Source organism: Acomys minous (genome assembly GCF_964271855.1).
Source record: "Acomys minous genome assembly, chromosome: 4".
Lineage (NCBI taxonomy): Eukaryota > Metazoa > Chordata > Mammalia > Rodentia > Muridae > Acomys > Acomys minous.
In genome coordinates, this window is record NC_140486.1 from 129,015,036 (window position 1) to 129,032,721 (window position 17,686).

Genomic DNA, 17,686 nt, shown 5'->3' on the forward strand with positions numbered 1-17,686 from the left:
GTGGTCCTCTATGACCCTGCTGTGGTCCTCTATGGCCCTGCTGTGGTCCTCTATGGCCCTGCTGTGGTCCTCTATGGCCCTGCTGTGGTCCTCTATGGCCCTGCTGTGGTCCTCTATGACCCTGCTGTGGTCTTCTATGACCCTGCTGTGGTCCTCTATGGCCCTGCTGTGGTCCTCTATGGCCCTGCTGTGGTCCTCTATGACTCTGCTGTGGTCCTCTATGACCCTGCTGTGGTCCTCTATGACCCTGCTGTGGTCCTCTATGGCCCTGCTGTGGTCCTCTATGACCCTGCTGTGGTCCTCTATGGCCCTGCTGTGGTCCTCTATGACCCTGCTGTGGTCCTCTATCGCCCTGCTGTGGTCCTCTATGGCCCTGCTGTGGTCCTCTATGGCCCTGCTGTGGTCCTCTATGGCCCTGCTGCGGTCCTCTATAACCCTGCTGTGGTCCTCTATAACCCTGCTGTGGTCCTCTATGACTCTGCTGCGGTCCTCTATGACTCTGCTGCGGTCCTCTATAACCCTGCTGTGGTCCTCTATGGCCCTGCTGTGGTCCTCTATGACCCTGCTGTGGTCCTCTATGACCCTGCTGTGGTCCTCTATGGCCCTGCTGTGGTCCTCTATGGCCCTGCTGTGGTCCTCTATAACCCTGCTGTGGTCCTCTATGACCCTGCTGTGGTCCTCTATGACCCTGCTGTGGTCCTCTATGGCCCTGCTGTGGTCCTCTATGACCCTGCTGTGGTCCTCTATGGCCCTGCTGTGGTCCTCTATGACCCTGCTGTGGTCCTCTATGACCCTGCTGTGGTCCTCTATAACCCTGCTGTGGTCCTCTATGGCCCTGCTGTGGTCCTCTATAACCCTGCTGTGGTCCTCTATGACTCTGCTGTGGTCCTCTATAACCCTGCTGTGGTCCTCTATGGCCCTGCTGTGGTCCTCTATAACCCTGCTGTGGTCCTCTATGACTCTGCTGTGGTCCTCTATAACCTGCTGTGGTCCTCTATGACCCTGCTGTGGTCCTCTATGACCCTGCTGTGGTCCTCTATGGCCCTGCTGTGGTCCTCTATGACCCTGCTGTGGTCCTCTATGGCCCTGCTGTGGTCCTCTATGGCCCTGCTGTGGTCCTCTATAACCCTGCTGTGGTCCTCTATGACCCTGCTGTGGTCCTCTATGACCCTGCTGTGGTCCTCTATGACCCTGCTGTGGTCCTCTATGACCCTGCTGTGGTCCTCTATGACCCTGCTGTGGTCCTCTATGACCCTGCTGTGGTCCTCTATAACCCTGCTGTGGTCCTCTATGACCCTGCTGTGGTCCTCTATGACCCTGCTGTGGTCCTCTATGACCCTGCTGTGGTCCTCTATGACCCTGCTGTGGTCCTCTATGACCCTGCTGTGGTCCTCTATGACCCTGCTGTGGTCCTCTATGACCCTGCTGTGGTCCTCTATAACCCTGCTGTGGTCCTCTATGACCCTGCTGTGGTCCTCTATGACCCTGCTGTGGTCCTCTATGACCCTGCTGTGGTCCTCTATAACCCTGCTGTGGTCCTCTATAACCCTGCTGTGGTCCTCTATGACCCTGCTGTGGTCCTCTATGACCCTGCTGTGGTCCTCTATAACCCTGCTGTGGTCCTCTATGACCCTGCTGTGGTCCTCTATGACCCTGCTGTGGTCCTCTATGGCCCTGCTGTGGTCCTCTATGACCCTGCTGTGGTCCTCTATAACCCTGCTGTGGTCCTCTATGACTCTGCTGTGGTCCTCTATAACCCTGCTGTGGTCCTCTATGGCCCTGCTGTGGTCCTCTATGGCCCTGCTGTGGTCCTCTATGACCCTGCTGTGGTCCTCTATGACTCTGCTGTGGTCCTCTATGACCCTGCTGTGGTCCTCTATGACCCTGCTGTGGTCCTCTATGACCCTGCTGTGGTCCTCTATAACCCTGCTGTGGTCATCTATGGCCCTGCTGTGGTCCTCTATGACCCTGCTGTGGTCCTCTATGACTCTGCTGTGGTCCTCTATGACCCTGCTGTGGTCATCTATGGCCCTGCTGTGGTCCTCTATGACCCTGCTGTGGTCCTCTATGGCCCTGCTGTGGTCCTCTATGGCCCTGCTGTGGTCCTCTATGACCCTGCTGTGGTCCTCTATGGCCCTGCTGTGGTCCTCTATGGCCCTGCTGTGGTCCTCTATGGCCCTGCTGTGGTCCTCTATGACTCTGCTGTGGTCCTCTATGGCCCTGCTGTGGTCGTCTATGACCCTGCTGTGGTCCTCTATGGCCCTGCTGTGGTCCTCTATGACCCTGCTGTGGTCCTCTATGGCCCTGCTGTGGTCCTCTATGGCCCTGCTGTGGTCCTCTATGGCCCTGCTGTGGTCCTCTATGGCCCTGCTGTGGTCCTCTATGGCCCTGCTGTGGTCCTCTATGGCCCTGCTGTGGTCCTCTATGACTCTGCTGTGGTCCTCTATGACTCTGCTGTGGTCCTCTATGACTCTGCTGTGGTCCTCTATGGCCCTGCTGTGGTCCTCTATGGCCCTGCTGTGGTCCTCTATGACCCTGCTGTGGTCCTCTATGACTCTGCTGTGGTCCTCTATGACTCTGCTGTGGTCCTCTATGGCCCTGCTGCGGTCCTCTATAACCCTGCTGTGGTCCTCTATGACTCTGCTGTGGTCCTCTATGACTCTGCTGTGGTCCTCTATGACTCTGCTGTGGTCCTCTATGACTCTGCTGTGGTCCTCTATGACTCTGCTGTGGTCCTCTATGGCCCTGCTGCGGTCCTCTATGACCCTGCTGTGGTCCTCTATGACCCTGCTGTGGTCCTCTATAACCCTGCTGTGGTCCTCTATGACCCTGCTGTGGTCCTCTATGACTCTGCTGTGGTCCTCTATGACTCTGCTGTGGTCCTCTATGACTCTGCTGTGGTCCTCTATGACTCTGCTGTGGTCCTCTATGACTCTGCTGTGGTCCTCTATGACTCTGCTGTGGTCCTCTATAACCCTGCTGTGGTCCTCTATGGCCCTGCTGTGGTCCTCTATGACCCTGCTGTGGTCCTCTATAACCCTGCTGTGGTCCTCTATGACTCTGCTGTGGTCCTCTATAACCCTGCTGTGGTCCTCTATGGCCCTGCTGTGGTCCTCTATGGCCCTGCTGTGGTCCTCTATAACCCTGCTGTGGTCCTCTATGACTCTGCTGTGGTCCTCTATGACCCTGCTGTGGTCCTCTATGACCCTGCTGTGGTCCTCTATGACCCTGCTGTGGTCCTCTATAACCCTGCTGTGGTCCTCTATGACTCTGCTGTGGTCCTCTATGACCCTGCTGTGGTCCTCTATGGCCCTGCTGTGGTCCTCTATGACTCTGCTGTGGTCCTCTATGACCCTGCTGTGGTCCTCTATGGCCCTGCTGTGGTCCTCTATGACCCTGCTGTGGTCCTCTGTGACCCTGCTGTGGTCCTCTATGGCCCTGCTGTGGTCCTCTATGGCCCTGCTGTGGTCCTCTATGACCCTGCTGTGGTCCTCTATGGCCCTGCTGTGGTCCTCTATGACTCTGCTGTGGTCCTCTATAACCCTGCTGTGGTCCTCTATGACTCTGCTGTGGTCCTCTATGACTCTGCTGTGGTCCTCTATGGCCCTGCTGTGGTCCTCTATGGCCCTGCTGTGGTCCTCTATGGCCCTGCTGTGGTCCTCTATGGCCCTGCTGTGGTCCTCTATGGCCCTGCTGTGGTCCTCTATGACCCTGCTGTGGTCCTCTATGACCCTGCTGTGGTCCTCTATAACCCTGCTGTGGTCCTCTATGGCCCTGCTGTGGTCCTCTATGGCCCTGCTGTGGTCCTCTATGGCCCTGCTGTGGTCCTCTATGGCCCTGCTGTGGTCCTCTATGACTCTGCTGTGGTCCTCTATGACCCTGCTGTGGTCCTCTATGACCCTGCTGTGGTCCTCTATGGCCCTGCTGTGGTCCTCTATGGCCCTGCTGTGGTCCTCTATGGCCCTGCTGTGGTCCTCTATGGCCCTGCTGTGGTCCTCTATGACTCTGCTGTGGTCCTCTATGGCCCTGCTGTGGTCCTCTATGGCCCTGCTGTGGTCCTCTATGGCCCTGGTGTGGTCCTCTATGACCCTGCTGTGGTCCTCTATAACCCTGCTGTGGTCCTCTATGGCCCTGCTGTGGTCCTCTATGACCCTGCTGTGGTCCTCTATGACCCTGCTGTGGTCCTCTATGACCCTGCTGTGGTCCTCTATGACCCTGCTGTGGTCCTCTATGGCCCTGCTGTGGTCCTCTATGGCCCTGCTGTGGTCCTCTGTGGCCCTGCTGTGGTCCTCTATGACCCTGCTGTGGTCCTCTATGGCCCTGCTGTGGTCCTCTATGGCCCTGCTGTGGTCCTCTATGGCCCTGCTGTGGTCCTCTATGGCCCTGCTGTGGTCCTCTATAACCCTGCTGTGGTCCTCTATGACCCTGCTGTGGTTCTCCCTGGCCCACTGATGCTCTCACCTCCCGCTCCAGAGTCTTCCTCCTGAGCAGCTTCTTCACACTCGGGAGCTGCTTCTTCAACAACATGGTGGCTTCATTCATCCTTCTCACTTGCATGATCAAGAAAGATGGAACCTGGAGAAGAGTCACGTGAGTGAAAGCACTAATAAATTCATCCTTTGCTTCTGGAATTTCCCTTGACCCCTCATCACCTTGGAACCAGGAGCTGTCCCATCTGCCACTGAGATTAGAGAAAGGGTAAGGATGTCAGTTCAGGAGAGAGAATATGCCTAGAGCATGTTTAAGGGATGCACTGCTGTCCCTTGGTCTCCAAGGAGTCTTGGTACTGGGGACTCCTGGGATCCTGACATCCCTGGATGCCCACCATGGCGTGTGCCTGCACATAGCCTGCACGGATCCTCCTCTTTGCATGGTCCACAGTGCCTACTCCAGTGCAATTGCTCTGTCAGGAATAGCTTTATATTGTTCTATTGTACTATTTACTGTCTAATGACAGGACACTTCAGTGCAGACACACAATTTGGGGAGGGTGTTTGGAGTCACGATTGCCTAAACTCAGAGCTGAAGAACCTGTGGATGGGGAAGGCTGACTGTGCGTGGATGCCACAAGCAACCGTGAATTATTTTCTCAGAATTCATCCTCCTGCCCTCACGTGTCGCTTCTTCCCTGCAGCCGGTGTCTTTCACAAGGGCACTGGACAGCCATAGAGGCAATACCTACCTTCCACAGAATTTTCTGGTATCTCAGCATCAGGCGGATGATGTGGGCCGCAGTGTTGGCTAGCAGCAGCTCCTCGCAGTCCGACTGCTTGCTTCTGCTGAAGAACAGGTTGGGCGCCATCACCGTGGAAATGTTCCACAGGCTCATGCGGTTTTTTGATTCATTGGCGATCACTTTATTGAAGAATGTCATCAGAGCCTAACAAGAGACAGGAGAAGTGTGTCACACTAATGTGTGTGTGTCACGCTGACAGGCTCCCCTGACAGTGACCACTGATCCCCCACATCCCTTGTGTATTGAGTAAGGTGTCAGAAGGCAAGGATGAGCAAGTGTGTCCTGTGCCCCCTCAAACTGTGCAGAGGAAGAAAGAAATGTGCAGTTAATTCAACTGTCTGCTTCATAAAATAATCCTCTTCTTATGGGTTTATTACCATGGAGTCTACAGATAATAGACTCTTTTTATCCTAAACAAGCTTGACAAATATTTAAATTAAACATCAACCAAGGAGAGAAAACACTGCAGCTCAAACATAATGAAGTGCAGTGTTGTTGGAAAGGAAGAAAACTAATTCTTTAAGCAAAACCACCCTTAACAGAAAGCCTACTGCCGATACCAATTCACTGTTTCCTCGAGGAATGAAAAACCATTTAGGCAACAGGAGCCGTTCCTCCCTCAGCCCACATGCAAACACAGCAAAAGTTGTAAAATGTTACTTTAGACACACCATCTTTCTTAAGCTTTTCATGGGCTTGTTTTGTTGTTCATATTGGCCTCCAACTTGTGATGCCCCTGCCTCAGCTTCCCAAGTGCTGGCATTACACACACGCACCACCACGCCTGGCTCTTTTGACTGCTGTTTAAATATAGAATCTTCACCTGGCACAGCAAATGGTAATGTGCAGCTTTTATAAGCATTAAAAGAGAAAGAAAGAAACTTGGGTTTCAAACTACACCAAACCATCAAGATACAGGTGCTTCTGAGAGCCCTGGGCAGTCCACCAAGGGGCTGGAAAACCCAGGGGAAGCTCTCTGAGTTCTCAAGTCTGGACTCTTATTACTGCGTGTGTGTGTGTGTGTGTGTGTGTGTGTGTGTGTGTGTGTGTGTGTGTGTGTGCCCACACATGTTCATGCATGTGTTTGTGTATCCACAGCACGTGTGTATATAAACATGCATGTACCATGGCACACACGTGTAGGTCAGTCTGTCCTCTCCTGTCTGTGGGATAGATTGAACTCTAGCAGGTTTTTTTTTTTGAAACAGTCTCTCAGTGAAGCAGAAGCTTGCTAAGTCCATTAGACTGTCTGTCCAGCAAGGCTCTGGATTACAGGCACACTGCCACAGTGGTGGGATTACAGGCACACTGCCACAGTGGTGGGATTACAGATTTACTGCCACAGTGGTGGGATTACAGACACACTGCCACAGTGGTGGGATTACAGGCACACTGCCACAGTGGTGGCATTACAGACACACTGCCACAGTGGTGGGATTACAGACACACTGCCACAGTGGTGGGATTACAGGCACACTGCCACAGTGGTGGCATTACAGGCACACTGCCACAGTGGTGGGATTACAGACACACTGCCACAGTGGTGGGATTACAGGCACACTGCCACAGTGGTGGGATTACAGGCACACTGCCACAGTGGTGGGATTACAGGCACACTGTCACAGTGGTGGGATTACAGATTTACTGCCACAGTGGTGGGATTACAGGCACACTGCCACAGTGGTGGGATTACAGGCACACTGTCACAGTGGTGGGATTACAGGCACACTGTCACAGTGGTGGGATTACAGATTTACTGCCACAGTGGTGGGATTACAGGCACACTGTCACAGTGGTGGGATTACAGGCACACTGTCACAGTGGTGGGATTACAGATTTACTGCCACAGTGGTGGGATTACAGGCACACTGCCACAGTGGTGGGATTACAGGCACACTGTCACAGTGGTGGGATTACAGATTTACTGCCACAGTGGTGGGATTACAGGCACACTGCCACAGTGGTGGGATTACAGGCGCACTGTCACAGTGGTGGGATTACAGATTTACTGCCACAGTGGTGGGATTACAGACACACTGTCACAGTGGTGGGATTACAGACACACTGTCACAGTGGTGGGATTACAGGCACACTGTCACAGTGGTGGGATTACAGGCACACTGTCACAGTGGTGGGATTACAGACACACTGCCACAGTGGTGGGATTACAGGCACACTGCCACAGTGGTGGGATTACAGGCACACTGCCACAGTGGTGGGATTACAGGCACACTGTCACAGTGGTGGGATTACAGACACACTGCCACAGTGGTGGGATTACAGGCACACTGCCACAGTGGTGGGATTACAGGCACACTGCCACAGTGGTGGGATTACAGGCACACTGTCACAGTGGTGGGATTACAGATTTACTGCCACAGTGGTGGGATTACAGGCACACTGCCACAGTGGTGGGATTACAGGCACACTGTCACAGTGGTGGGATTACAGGCACACTGTCACAGTGGTGGGATTACAGATTTACTGCCACAGTGGTGGGATTACAGGCACACTGTCACAGTGGTGGGATTACAGGCACACTGTCACAGTGGTGGGATTACAGATTTACTGCCACAGTGGTGGGATTACAGGCACACTGCCACAGTGGTGGGATTACAGGCACACTGTCACAGTGGTGGGATTACAGATTTACTGCCACAGTGGTGGGATTACAGGCACACTGCCACAGTGGTGGGATTACAGGCGCACTGTCACAGTGGTGGGATTACAGATTTACTGCCACAGTGGTGGGATTACAGACACACTGTCACAGTGGTGGGATTACAGACACACTGTCACAGTGGTGGGATTACAGGCACACTGTCACAGTGGTGGGATTACAGGCACACTGTCACAGTGGTGGGATTACAGACACACTGCCACAGTGGTGGGATTACAGACACACTGTCACAGTGGTGGGATTACAGGCACACTGTCACAGTGGTGGGATTACAGACACACTGTCACAGTGGTGGGATTACAGGCACACTGTCACAGTGGTGGGATTACAGACACACTGCCACAGTGGTGGGATTACAGACACACTGTCACAGTGGTGGGATTACAGCCACACTGCCACAGTGGTGGGATTACAGGCACACTGTCACAGTGGTGGGATTACAGATTTACTGCCACAGTGGTGGGATTACAGGCACACTGCCACAGTGGTGGGATTACAGGCACACTGTCACTGTGGTGGGATTACAGGCACACTGTCACAGTGGTGGGATTACAGGCACACTGTCACAGTGGTGGGATTACAGGCACACTGTCACAGTGGTGGGATTACAGGCACACTGTCACAGTGGTGGGATTACAGGCACACTGTCACAGTGGTGGGATTACAGGCACACTGTCACAGTGGTGGGATTACAGACACACTGCCACAGTGGTGGGATTACAGGCACACTGCCACAGTGGTGGGATTACAGGCACACTGCCACAGTCGTGGGATTACAGGCACACTGTCACAGTGGTGGGATTACAGGCACACTGTCACAGTGGTGGGATTACAGGCACACTGTCACAGTGGTGGGATTACAGGCACACTGTCACAGTGGTGGGATTACAGGCACACTGTCACAGTGGTGGGATTACAGGCACATTGTCACAGTGGTGGGATTACAGACACACTGCCACAGTGGTGGGATTACAGGCACACTGCCACAGTGGTGGGATTACAGGCACACTGCCACAGTCGTGGGATTACAGGCACACTGTCACAGTGGTGGGATTACAGGCACACTGTCACAGTGGTGGGATTACAGGCACACTGTCACAGTGGTGGGATTACAGGCACACTGTCGCAGTGGTGGGATTACAGGCACACTGTCACAGTGGTGAGATTACAGGCACACTGTCACAGTGGTGGCATTACAGGCACACTGTCACAGTGGTGGGATTACAGACATACTGCCACAGTGGTGGGATTACAGGCACACTGTCACAGTGGTGGGATTACAGGTACACTGTCACAGTGGTGGGATTACAGGCACACTGTCACAGTGGTGGGATTACAGGCACACTGTCACAGTGGTGGGATTACAGGCACACTGTCACATTGGTGGGATTACAGGCACACTGCCACAGTGGTGGGATTACAGGCACACTGCCACAGTGGTGGGATTACAGGCACACTGCCACAGAGGTGGGATTACAGGCACACTGTCACAGTGGTGGGATTACAGCCACACTGCCACAGTGGTGGGATTACAGCCACACTGCCACAGTGGTGGGATTACAGACACACTGCCACAGTGGTGGGATTACAGGCACACTGTCACAGTGGTGGGATTACAGGCACACTGTCACAGTGGTGGGATTACAGCCACACTGCCACAGTGGTGGGATTACAGCCACACTGCCACAGTGGTGGGATTACAGACACACTGCCACAGTGGTGGGATTACAGGCACACTGCCACAGTGGTGGCATTACAGGCACACTGCCACAGTGGTGGGATTACAGGCACACTGCCACAGTGGTGGGATTACAGGCACACTGCCACAGTGGTGGGATTACAGACACACTGCCACAGTGGTGGGATTACAGACACACTGTCACAGTGGTGGGATTACAGACACACTGCCACAGTGGTGGGATTACAGGCACACTGTCACAGTGGTGGGATTACAGGCACACTGCCACAGTGGTGGGATTACAGGCACACTGCCACAGTGGTGGGATTACAGACACACTGCCACAGTGGTGGGATTACAGACACACTGCCACAGTGGTGGAATTATAGGCACACTGTCACAGTGGTGGAATTACAGGCACACTGTCACAGTGGTGGAATTACAGGCACACTGCCACAGTGGTGGGATTACAGACACACTGCCACAGTGGTGGGATTACAGGCACACTGCCACAGTGGTGGGACTGTAGGCACTCACTGCCACAATGGCTTTCTCTTAGTTGGTAGGGACTGAAACAGAGGTTCTTAGGATTTCAGAAGGAGCCATATTGACTGAGCCATCTCCCCAGCCCTACCAACAGTCTTTCTGATTAGGAAATGTTTAACATGCAATAGTAATAGTTTACACTTACTTGAATGTTTACTATGATTCAGATATTATTCTCAGTGATTAATACTTAATTTTTTTCACTCGCCATCTGTCTAAATGCTAAGAGGCCGATATTATTATAAAGACTGTGCAGGTAGGACATCATGGTGGGGCCAGGATGAAGAGCTCTGTCCAGCTTCAGTCAGTCAATGGTGGTGCCAAGGATCTGAAGTAACCCCCCCCCCCCATGTGCACTTCTGCCTTCTCTACAGACAGCAGCCTTGATCTTAACTCCAGGCACACAATGGCAAAACTGTGCTTGTGTGTGCATGTGAGTGTGCATCACCCACGGCTTTCTCCAAGACCTTATACTAGAGGCATATTGAATTATTTGCCAGTTGTTGCATCCTAGGGTATATGAAACGTTGCCATTTTAGCTACTATATATGATATCAGGTGGAGTTGTGTAATAAAATGACAGTGTCTAGGCAACATCAAAAACAAAATGATAGATTTGTAACTTTTGGAAAAATACTGAATGGCCTTAAAACCAAGCGCTCTTTCAACTTGTGATCCTTCGCTGTCTTGTCAAAGGGTCCAAACACCTGTTCTGTGTGCACCAGATTTCTAACAACATGCTCGTCATCACAACTGCAAGTCAAACTCTCACATTTTACTAAAATACAACAAAGAAATGAGTTTGGAAGGAAGGAAAGCCAGGAAAGAGGAGCTATGGATGCCCAGACCCTCGGTCACCTGTGAACAGAGATGTCAGGTTTCTGGGCTTTGTTTTCCCAACCTGGAAAGTGCCCAGACTCTACCAGGAGATATCTGAACTCCTAGAGTGATCTGTTCTCACACAGCCCAGTGACCGCAGACGACCTCCTCAAAGACTCCTTAGGATTACACTCCACTCCCCCCAACACACACGCCAGGCTGGCGTGTCACAGAAAGAACTGTGCTTTCATTGACTCCAGATCCTGGTCTTTGTACGCGTTGTGTCTTTATCACTTCTGTTTTGCACATTTAATCGTGACATCTGTTTAGACACTTGGCACCCCTCAATTGCACGGAGGGAACTAAATGTCAACTTTCAAAGAGGGTTCTAGAATTTCCATTCTTTGTGGCTTCCTAAATGCAACATCACTGGGCACATGCAAGGCAGTGAGGCAGCACCATGCAGACGGCCCGGTGAGCTGTCACTCTTGCATTTTCTCCAGATGAGCCCAGTGACAGATAGCGAGCTGCATGCCACTTACCTGGGCTGTGTCCCTGTTGGCATCAGGCAGGGCCATGACCATGAGGTGCAGGGCTTGAAGCTGCACTTTGATGTCGGGACCCCCTACGAAGAAAACAGAAGTAATCACACGCTTGAAAACCGCACTGATGCGTTCTGACAGCAGTCTCCCTAACATCTGGCGGAGCAGGAGGGCCCTGACAGCTAAGTGGGAAGGACTCTGCTTTAGAGCTCCACAGTGCTAATTTGTTCATTTGGACAGGAGCCCCAGTCTGTCACCTCGCTTTCAATCCCATGATGCCTGCTTATAAGCAAGTTGCCAAGAAGATCCTCTAAATAATTCTAGATTTATATGACAGCTTCCTTTTCAAAGCCACAGGCCTCGCCTTACTCTGCCAACAAAAGGCAAAGCTCAATCCAAGGGCGAATAAACATCACACTCAAGGGCAGGGCAGCCACACCAACTAAGGATGCACGTTTGGGAACCAGGCTCAAATCCTGCACTTAGTACTAAGTCATTTACCCTTTTTGCATTCATTTCACCATTTATAAAATCTTATGTCGCTCCCACGGCTGGCATGAGGTTTACGTAAGTAAATACGCGCACAATGTTTAAGTCAGTACCTGGAACCAGTCATCTTTGTGTGTGTGTGTGTGTGGGGGGGGACATTAGTTTTATGGCCTAATACTATTTATTCCCTATCTGGCATAGGCATTTAGGGGAGGTGACTAGTTTTTAGAGATTGTTGAGAATTTTATTCCCTAGTGACACAAGATGGCGCCAGAGGGTTGACAGTCACACTCAGGGTTGTCATCCACAGGGGTACTGCTGAACACAGTGCATTGAGCGCCTTCCTCTCTGCACCCTCTTCACACTGGTCTGCTGGTGAAGATTGCCTGCAGGGACAGGACGCTCTGGAGTCCTAGGGATCACCATGGTGAAGGGTGCCCTTCCAGTCGATCACGGTCCCTGGGTGCAGGCCATCGGCTAAAGCACTGAGCACCACAGTGAGGCAAAGCTCCAGTGTGACCCTGTCCCAATGGTGCAAGTTGTGTGTGCTGGGGCCGGGCCGGGGGCCTGGGCTGGTGACAAGTGTGCACCCCGTGTGTGGGAGGGTGGGAGGTGCATTCACACTTCTGGTTACACTGTCTCAGCATAACTTGAGCTTTAGGTTGCCATGTCAAATTTTTAAAAAGAACACGCCACAGGCCTAGAGTAACATATATGGATGTGAACATGTGCAAGTACCAGGCCCTAGGAGGAGCGTGTCCAGTACCAAGCACATCGGAAACATTCTTTTTCTACGTTAATTGGAGGCTTCATCATCAGATGTGATCATTCCAGAACTCCTCGGAGAGAAAGACTGTAACAGATGCAAGTACGAATCGCAGCAGAGTTAGGAAGTTCCCGCCTCTGTAAAAAGTCCAATTTGGCAAATTTTCACTTTCATTCTAGTGATGGAAGTTGACGCTGACCGTCTTGGTAAACGTCCGCGGCTAACTCATTTAAATGCATCCTACTATGGACCTTTCTTTCTCTGGATTGAAGAACTGCCTAGTCTTTTAAATGAACCAGTAATTTGGAGGCCAAGACTGAAAACAGCCAATAGCTATATGAATGGTAAGCAATCTGTGCTCTCAGAATGGCCCGGCCTTGCGCATGCGCACACTTACACACACACACACACACACACACACACACACACACACACACACACACACAGGCTAATGAAGTGCTTAGCTGAGTCCCTGAACCCACAATGGCGGCAGCTTTGGTTTTGCCTAGCAGATGACCTATTTAAGCATGGCAGCCAAACACGATGCCCAGGGCAGAGTTTAAACTAGCGTCACACACAAAGAACAGTGTATATATTCCTTCTCAAAGAAGACCCAGATCTCGAGGTGACCCAGGGGTTGGAACTAGCAGACAAGGTTTAAAGTGGCACTCAAGTTACGCAAACAGCCTGAAAGAAAACATGTGTACAACAAATGAAAAGACAGGGCCTGCCAACAGGCAGATTAAAATATTTAAAGGCACCAACTGGAAATTCCAGAGCTGGAAAAAAAAAAAGTAGAGTAGCCATAAAATTCAACAGGCTTCTTTTTCAGCAAGTTAAAAAACAAAACAAAACAAAACAAAACTCCGAACAACTATTGGATTTAGATATGCTAACCCAGGACCTGTATAAATGATATTTCACCCAGGTGTCTATGGGAGGCAGCAAGCAACACAGTGTATTCCCACTTCACTGTGCGCCTCTCTGCCGCTCATGCGCTGCGTCAACCTATGTCTCAGTCCAATCATATTTAACTTCTTCACCTACTTTCCATCAGGGTGATGAAGGCGGGTATATACTCCACGGGGAAGAGAGAGGTGGGGAGCTCCCTGAAGAATGCCTTCAACATGACCGCAGCTTCTCTATGACACATTTTGTCCCACTTGAATTTATCAGCGTTGAACCTGGCGTCCAGTTCTTCGCGGTACTGCTGCAAAGCAAGGGGGACGGTCAGTGCTGGGTGATGCTGGACTCAATGCCCTCTTTCCTCGCAATCGTTACACAGACCAGTGTTTGGCAGCTGGTTGGCTGAGGCTAATGCCTGCTGGCCCCTAACCTTTCCACATAATTAAGAGTTGAAATACCGGTTTGCGAATTGATTTTTAAAAAGTATTTCCAGGGGTTATCTTGAACATAATAATAATCTTGAGCCAATCGGCCAATTCTGCACAAATATAACTCTCTACCGAGTCTGTAGCTTCATTTCTGTGGTTCTGGCAGGATACCACAGCCCCCTACATGATAACTGCTCTGTTCAGTTTTGACAAAACCACCATTTTCCTTTTGTCAAAATCCTTCTGGCACCCTTCCTTCTGTGTGCCCCTCTGTCCTTTCACATGTGGAATGAGAAATGTCCCAATGAAGTAACTCTGTTTTCACTACAGTGTGCAGAAAAATGACCCCTTCCTGGAACGGGAATGGTGTTCCTCTGCGCACGTGCACACGTCTTCCACATGCTGGCACGCCTGCCTAGTCCTCTCTGTGGTCTGGTGGACCATGCAAGCCGACTGTGTGAGAGCGTTAGGCCTCAGTAAGTTCCACTCGCAGTAAGTTTCTACTTGGAAAAGTCTGAACTATTGGTTCGTCTGTTTATCAGTGGCAACCACCACCAAGGCTTTTTATTTTTTATTTTTTACACCAAGGTCGAACTCATTTTCTAGCACCCCCTTGAATTACAGGGTTTACCTCAAGCACTAGGTAGCCGGAGGAGCCACCTCCATTACCAGCACCCACTGCTCTAAAGAGAATACTTAGAGACTCCAGTAACCTTGCACTTTGTGTTTTTTGCTTTTTTCTCATGAAGAACCCACGTTTCCCTTTGAACAGGGACAGCCACAGGCTGTTTGTTCATATCCTATCAAGATCAGCTCACTAACACGCCAGACACAAAGGCTTCCACGGCTCCCGGAGCCTGAAAAACTGAGCTATCCACCAGGCTTGCTGAGTTAGGGTCTCAGGGAGAGTGCTGACGATGCAGCCAGCCAACCGACCATCTAATCTCTCAAGCAGTAAAAACCTACTTTTTGTTTACTGTTAAGGAGAACACAGGCATAGTCAAAGTCACATCCTTAAGTCACCTTGGAGAACAACAACAGCAACAAAAAGACTACATCAATTTCTGAAGCATTTTCACAAAAATGCAAAGAGCTAGCCTGAGGCCACCAGCTCTGGGAGATAAACCAACACGCAAGGTACCGAGGTAGCATAACAACAAAGCATCTACAGCCACTCCAGAACAACGGACACCAGGGCGAAGAAAACTTAGCAAGCCAAACACTCCGCCTCCTTCCATAAGATCTTAAGGTTTTAGTGTTTGGTTCAAATTTCTGTTATGCTTTGAAAAGAAAAGCATTGAACATTCCAAAGCATTAAATTGGTTCCGAATGATCTGTGGGCCTCAAGTTCAGGGACTGGCTTTGCAGTGATGCCTTTGCCTGGCTCCGGCTGAGCAGCTTCCTCCCAGGCCCGAGTTCCTGCCCATCTCACTGATAATCTAGGATGCAAAGCCAAGGCTGGACCATTCATTACCAGCATCCCCCGAATGGTTGGTGTCATTTACCTGGCACAGATCAAGAATGATTAAAATGGATTTTTAAAAAAATGCCTTTCCCTGACCAAAGCATGTTCTGAAGGATGACAACACAAACAAACAAACAAACAAACAAGAACTAAACAAGCCCAGGCACTGAAAGTCTGAATAAAAGAGAGACGTGAAGGACAGGCAACACGCCGTGTCGGATGTCTCTTTAGCCACAGAACGTCCTTGTTTCTGCTGACCGGGTTTCTCCAGGCTTGCTTTCCCGAAGCCAGAACTGGGAAAACATCTGGACTGCATTTTTGGACTTTACAAGTGGCAGAATAAATCGTCTGACACACACCAAACCCATTAAGGGGGAAAGGGCCTTGCCCTACATGTGGTTTGGGAATGTGTGTGTCTGTGAACACGCTCAACAGGCAATCGGCCTTTGGTGAGCAGTTTCTAAACGAAGAGTCAGAGGGAGAAAAGTAACTTCAGCTCTAAAGTCAGACGTGGGGACCATAAGAGAGATTTTCCTCACAGAGAATGGAGCCTGACTCTGGTGAGGGAGCCTGACTCTTTTCTAACTCAGTTGGTAACCTAAGACAACCGAAGCGGCCCTGGTTTTCACTCTCATTACTTCATGCTCTTCCCCAGGAGCATAACTAAGAATGAAAGGTGGTCAATCTAGACAAAGCCGCTTCAGCAGTTGCTGGGAAGCCATCTGCCTCCCGAATGAAACCACCTTAGCACTGAACCAACTCCTCGCTGGAAGGAGTCAGAGCTCCAACCTTCTCCCTTCAAATGAGAACTCACTCGTTTACAAGGGGTTCAGGTAGCTAATTCTCTCAGCTGGTCGCCCCCAACACCTGCATGAGCCCTTTCTTTGAAGGAGGTCTGCCCCATTCTGCCCAGTGTACGGCTCCCCTGTTGGGAGGAAGGAAGTAGCAAGGCTGCACCCTAACCCATGCCTGGTCTCCTCCAGTGCCAACCCATCTCTGCTCTGGAGGACCCTATGGACATGCCCGACTTATTTTCTTTCCACTCAGAAAATATTCTGTCATATTTCTACATTGCTTCCTTGACACTTCTCATAGGACTAGAACCCCCCCAAGCACGTACTTAATGAAGGATGCCTTTCTGCCTCTGTGCGTTTTCCTTAATGGCGCTATCGCAATCAAATCCATTTTCTCATTGCTACCTGAGCTTTCTTTTCAGGACCCATCACTGAGTGTCCACAGACTGGGGGCAACCAAAGGGTGGGCATGAACTCTTCCTTGGGTGTGCCCCCCAGGAAGCACAGAGAGATATTGGACTAGAAGTTTACCAGAAAAATATTTTCCCTTCAAGGGCTCCCTCCTGCTCTGTAGAGCTCGCCTCTGTTCGGGTACACGAAGGCAAAGCCAACGGGCTCACATCGCTGTGTGATGTTACGCACGGATGCTGGCATTACCATAAATGGAATTAGGTTCTAGAACAACGGGGTGAGTATCCCTGTGGTTGTGAGCACTGGCTGCAAATTCTTAAAAGAAATCCAGCTGAAAGAAGAACCTAGGAATTCTTCTCAGCTGAGAGCAGTTAGAAACGGAAGTAAATACCAACGAGCTGTGGGCTCCAAGACTTTCCACAGCCAAGGACTTAGCCACACAGGGCCGGGTGTTTCAAGCTTCAGACAGGCAAGAGTTTTGATGGCAGTGGTTTGTCATTTTAGGTTTTAAGAACTGAAACATGGAAGAAGCAGGTCACCAGATGCCTGAGGAGTGTTAAGGCAAGCCATGTGACACTACCAAAGGCGCAGTGACAGCCACAGAGACTCAGGTTCTGATGCTCCCTGGAACTGGGCTGTGCTGATTTGAGTGAAAATGCCTTCCACAGGCTCGCAGGTCAGGAAGTGGCGCCATGACAGAAGGATTAGGAGCCGTGGCTTTACTGCAGTAGCTATGGACGCAACGGAGAAAGTGTGCCACTGGGGGTGGGTTCTGAGTTTTCCCGCTCAGGTTAGGCCCAATTTTTCCCCTGTCTCTGCCTCCTGGTTACGATGCAGCTCTTAAATCCTGCTCCGGCGTCATGAGAGCCACCATGCTCCTGTCATGCTCTACCATGTCCCTGCCATGATGATAATGAACTCGCCTC

The 17,686-nt window shown here is 51.1% G+C and overlaps 1 protein-coding gene across 7 annotated transcripts in view; it reads right to left on the reverse strand.

Moving 5' to 3' along the window:
* The window catches only part of ARHGAP28 (Rho GTPase activating protein 28), a 167,840-nt gene that overhangs the window by 23,760 nt on the left and 126,394 nt on the right, over nucleotides 1-17,686 (reverse strand). For 5 of the 7 annotated variants that reach the window (XM_084778157.1, XM_084778155.1, XM_084778161.1 and 2 more), the window contains 4 exons: nucleotides 13,804-13,966; nucleotides 11,502-11,584; nucleotides 5,183-5,380; nucleotides 4,462-4,575 (listed from right to left, as the gene is read on the reverse strand). In XM_084778157.1, coding sequence (XP_084634283.1) covers nucleotides 4,462-4,575; nucleotides 5,183-5,380; nucleotides 11,502-11,584; nucleotides 13,804-13,966 — 558 coding nt within the window. The remainder of the gene's footprint in view (nucleotides 1-4,461; nucleotides 4,576-5,182; nucleotides 5,381-11,501; nucleotides 11,585-13,803; nucleotides 13,967-17,686) is intronic. The other 2 variants (XM_084778158.1, XM_084778156.1) reach the window with 1 other exon arrangement.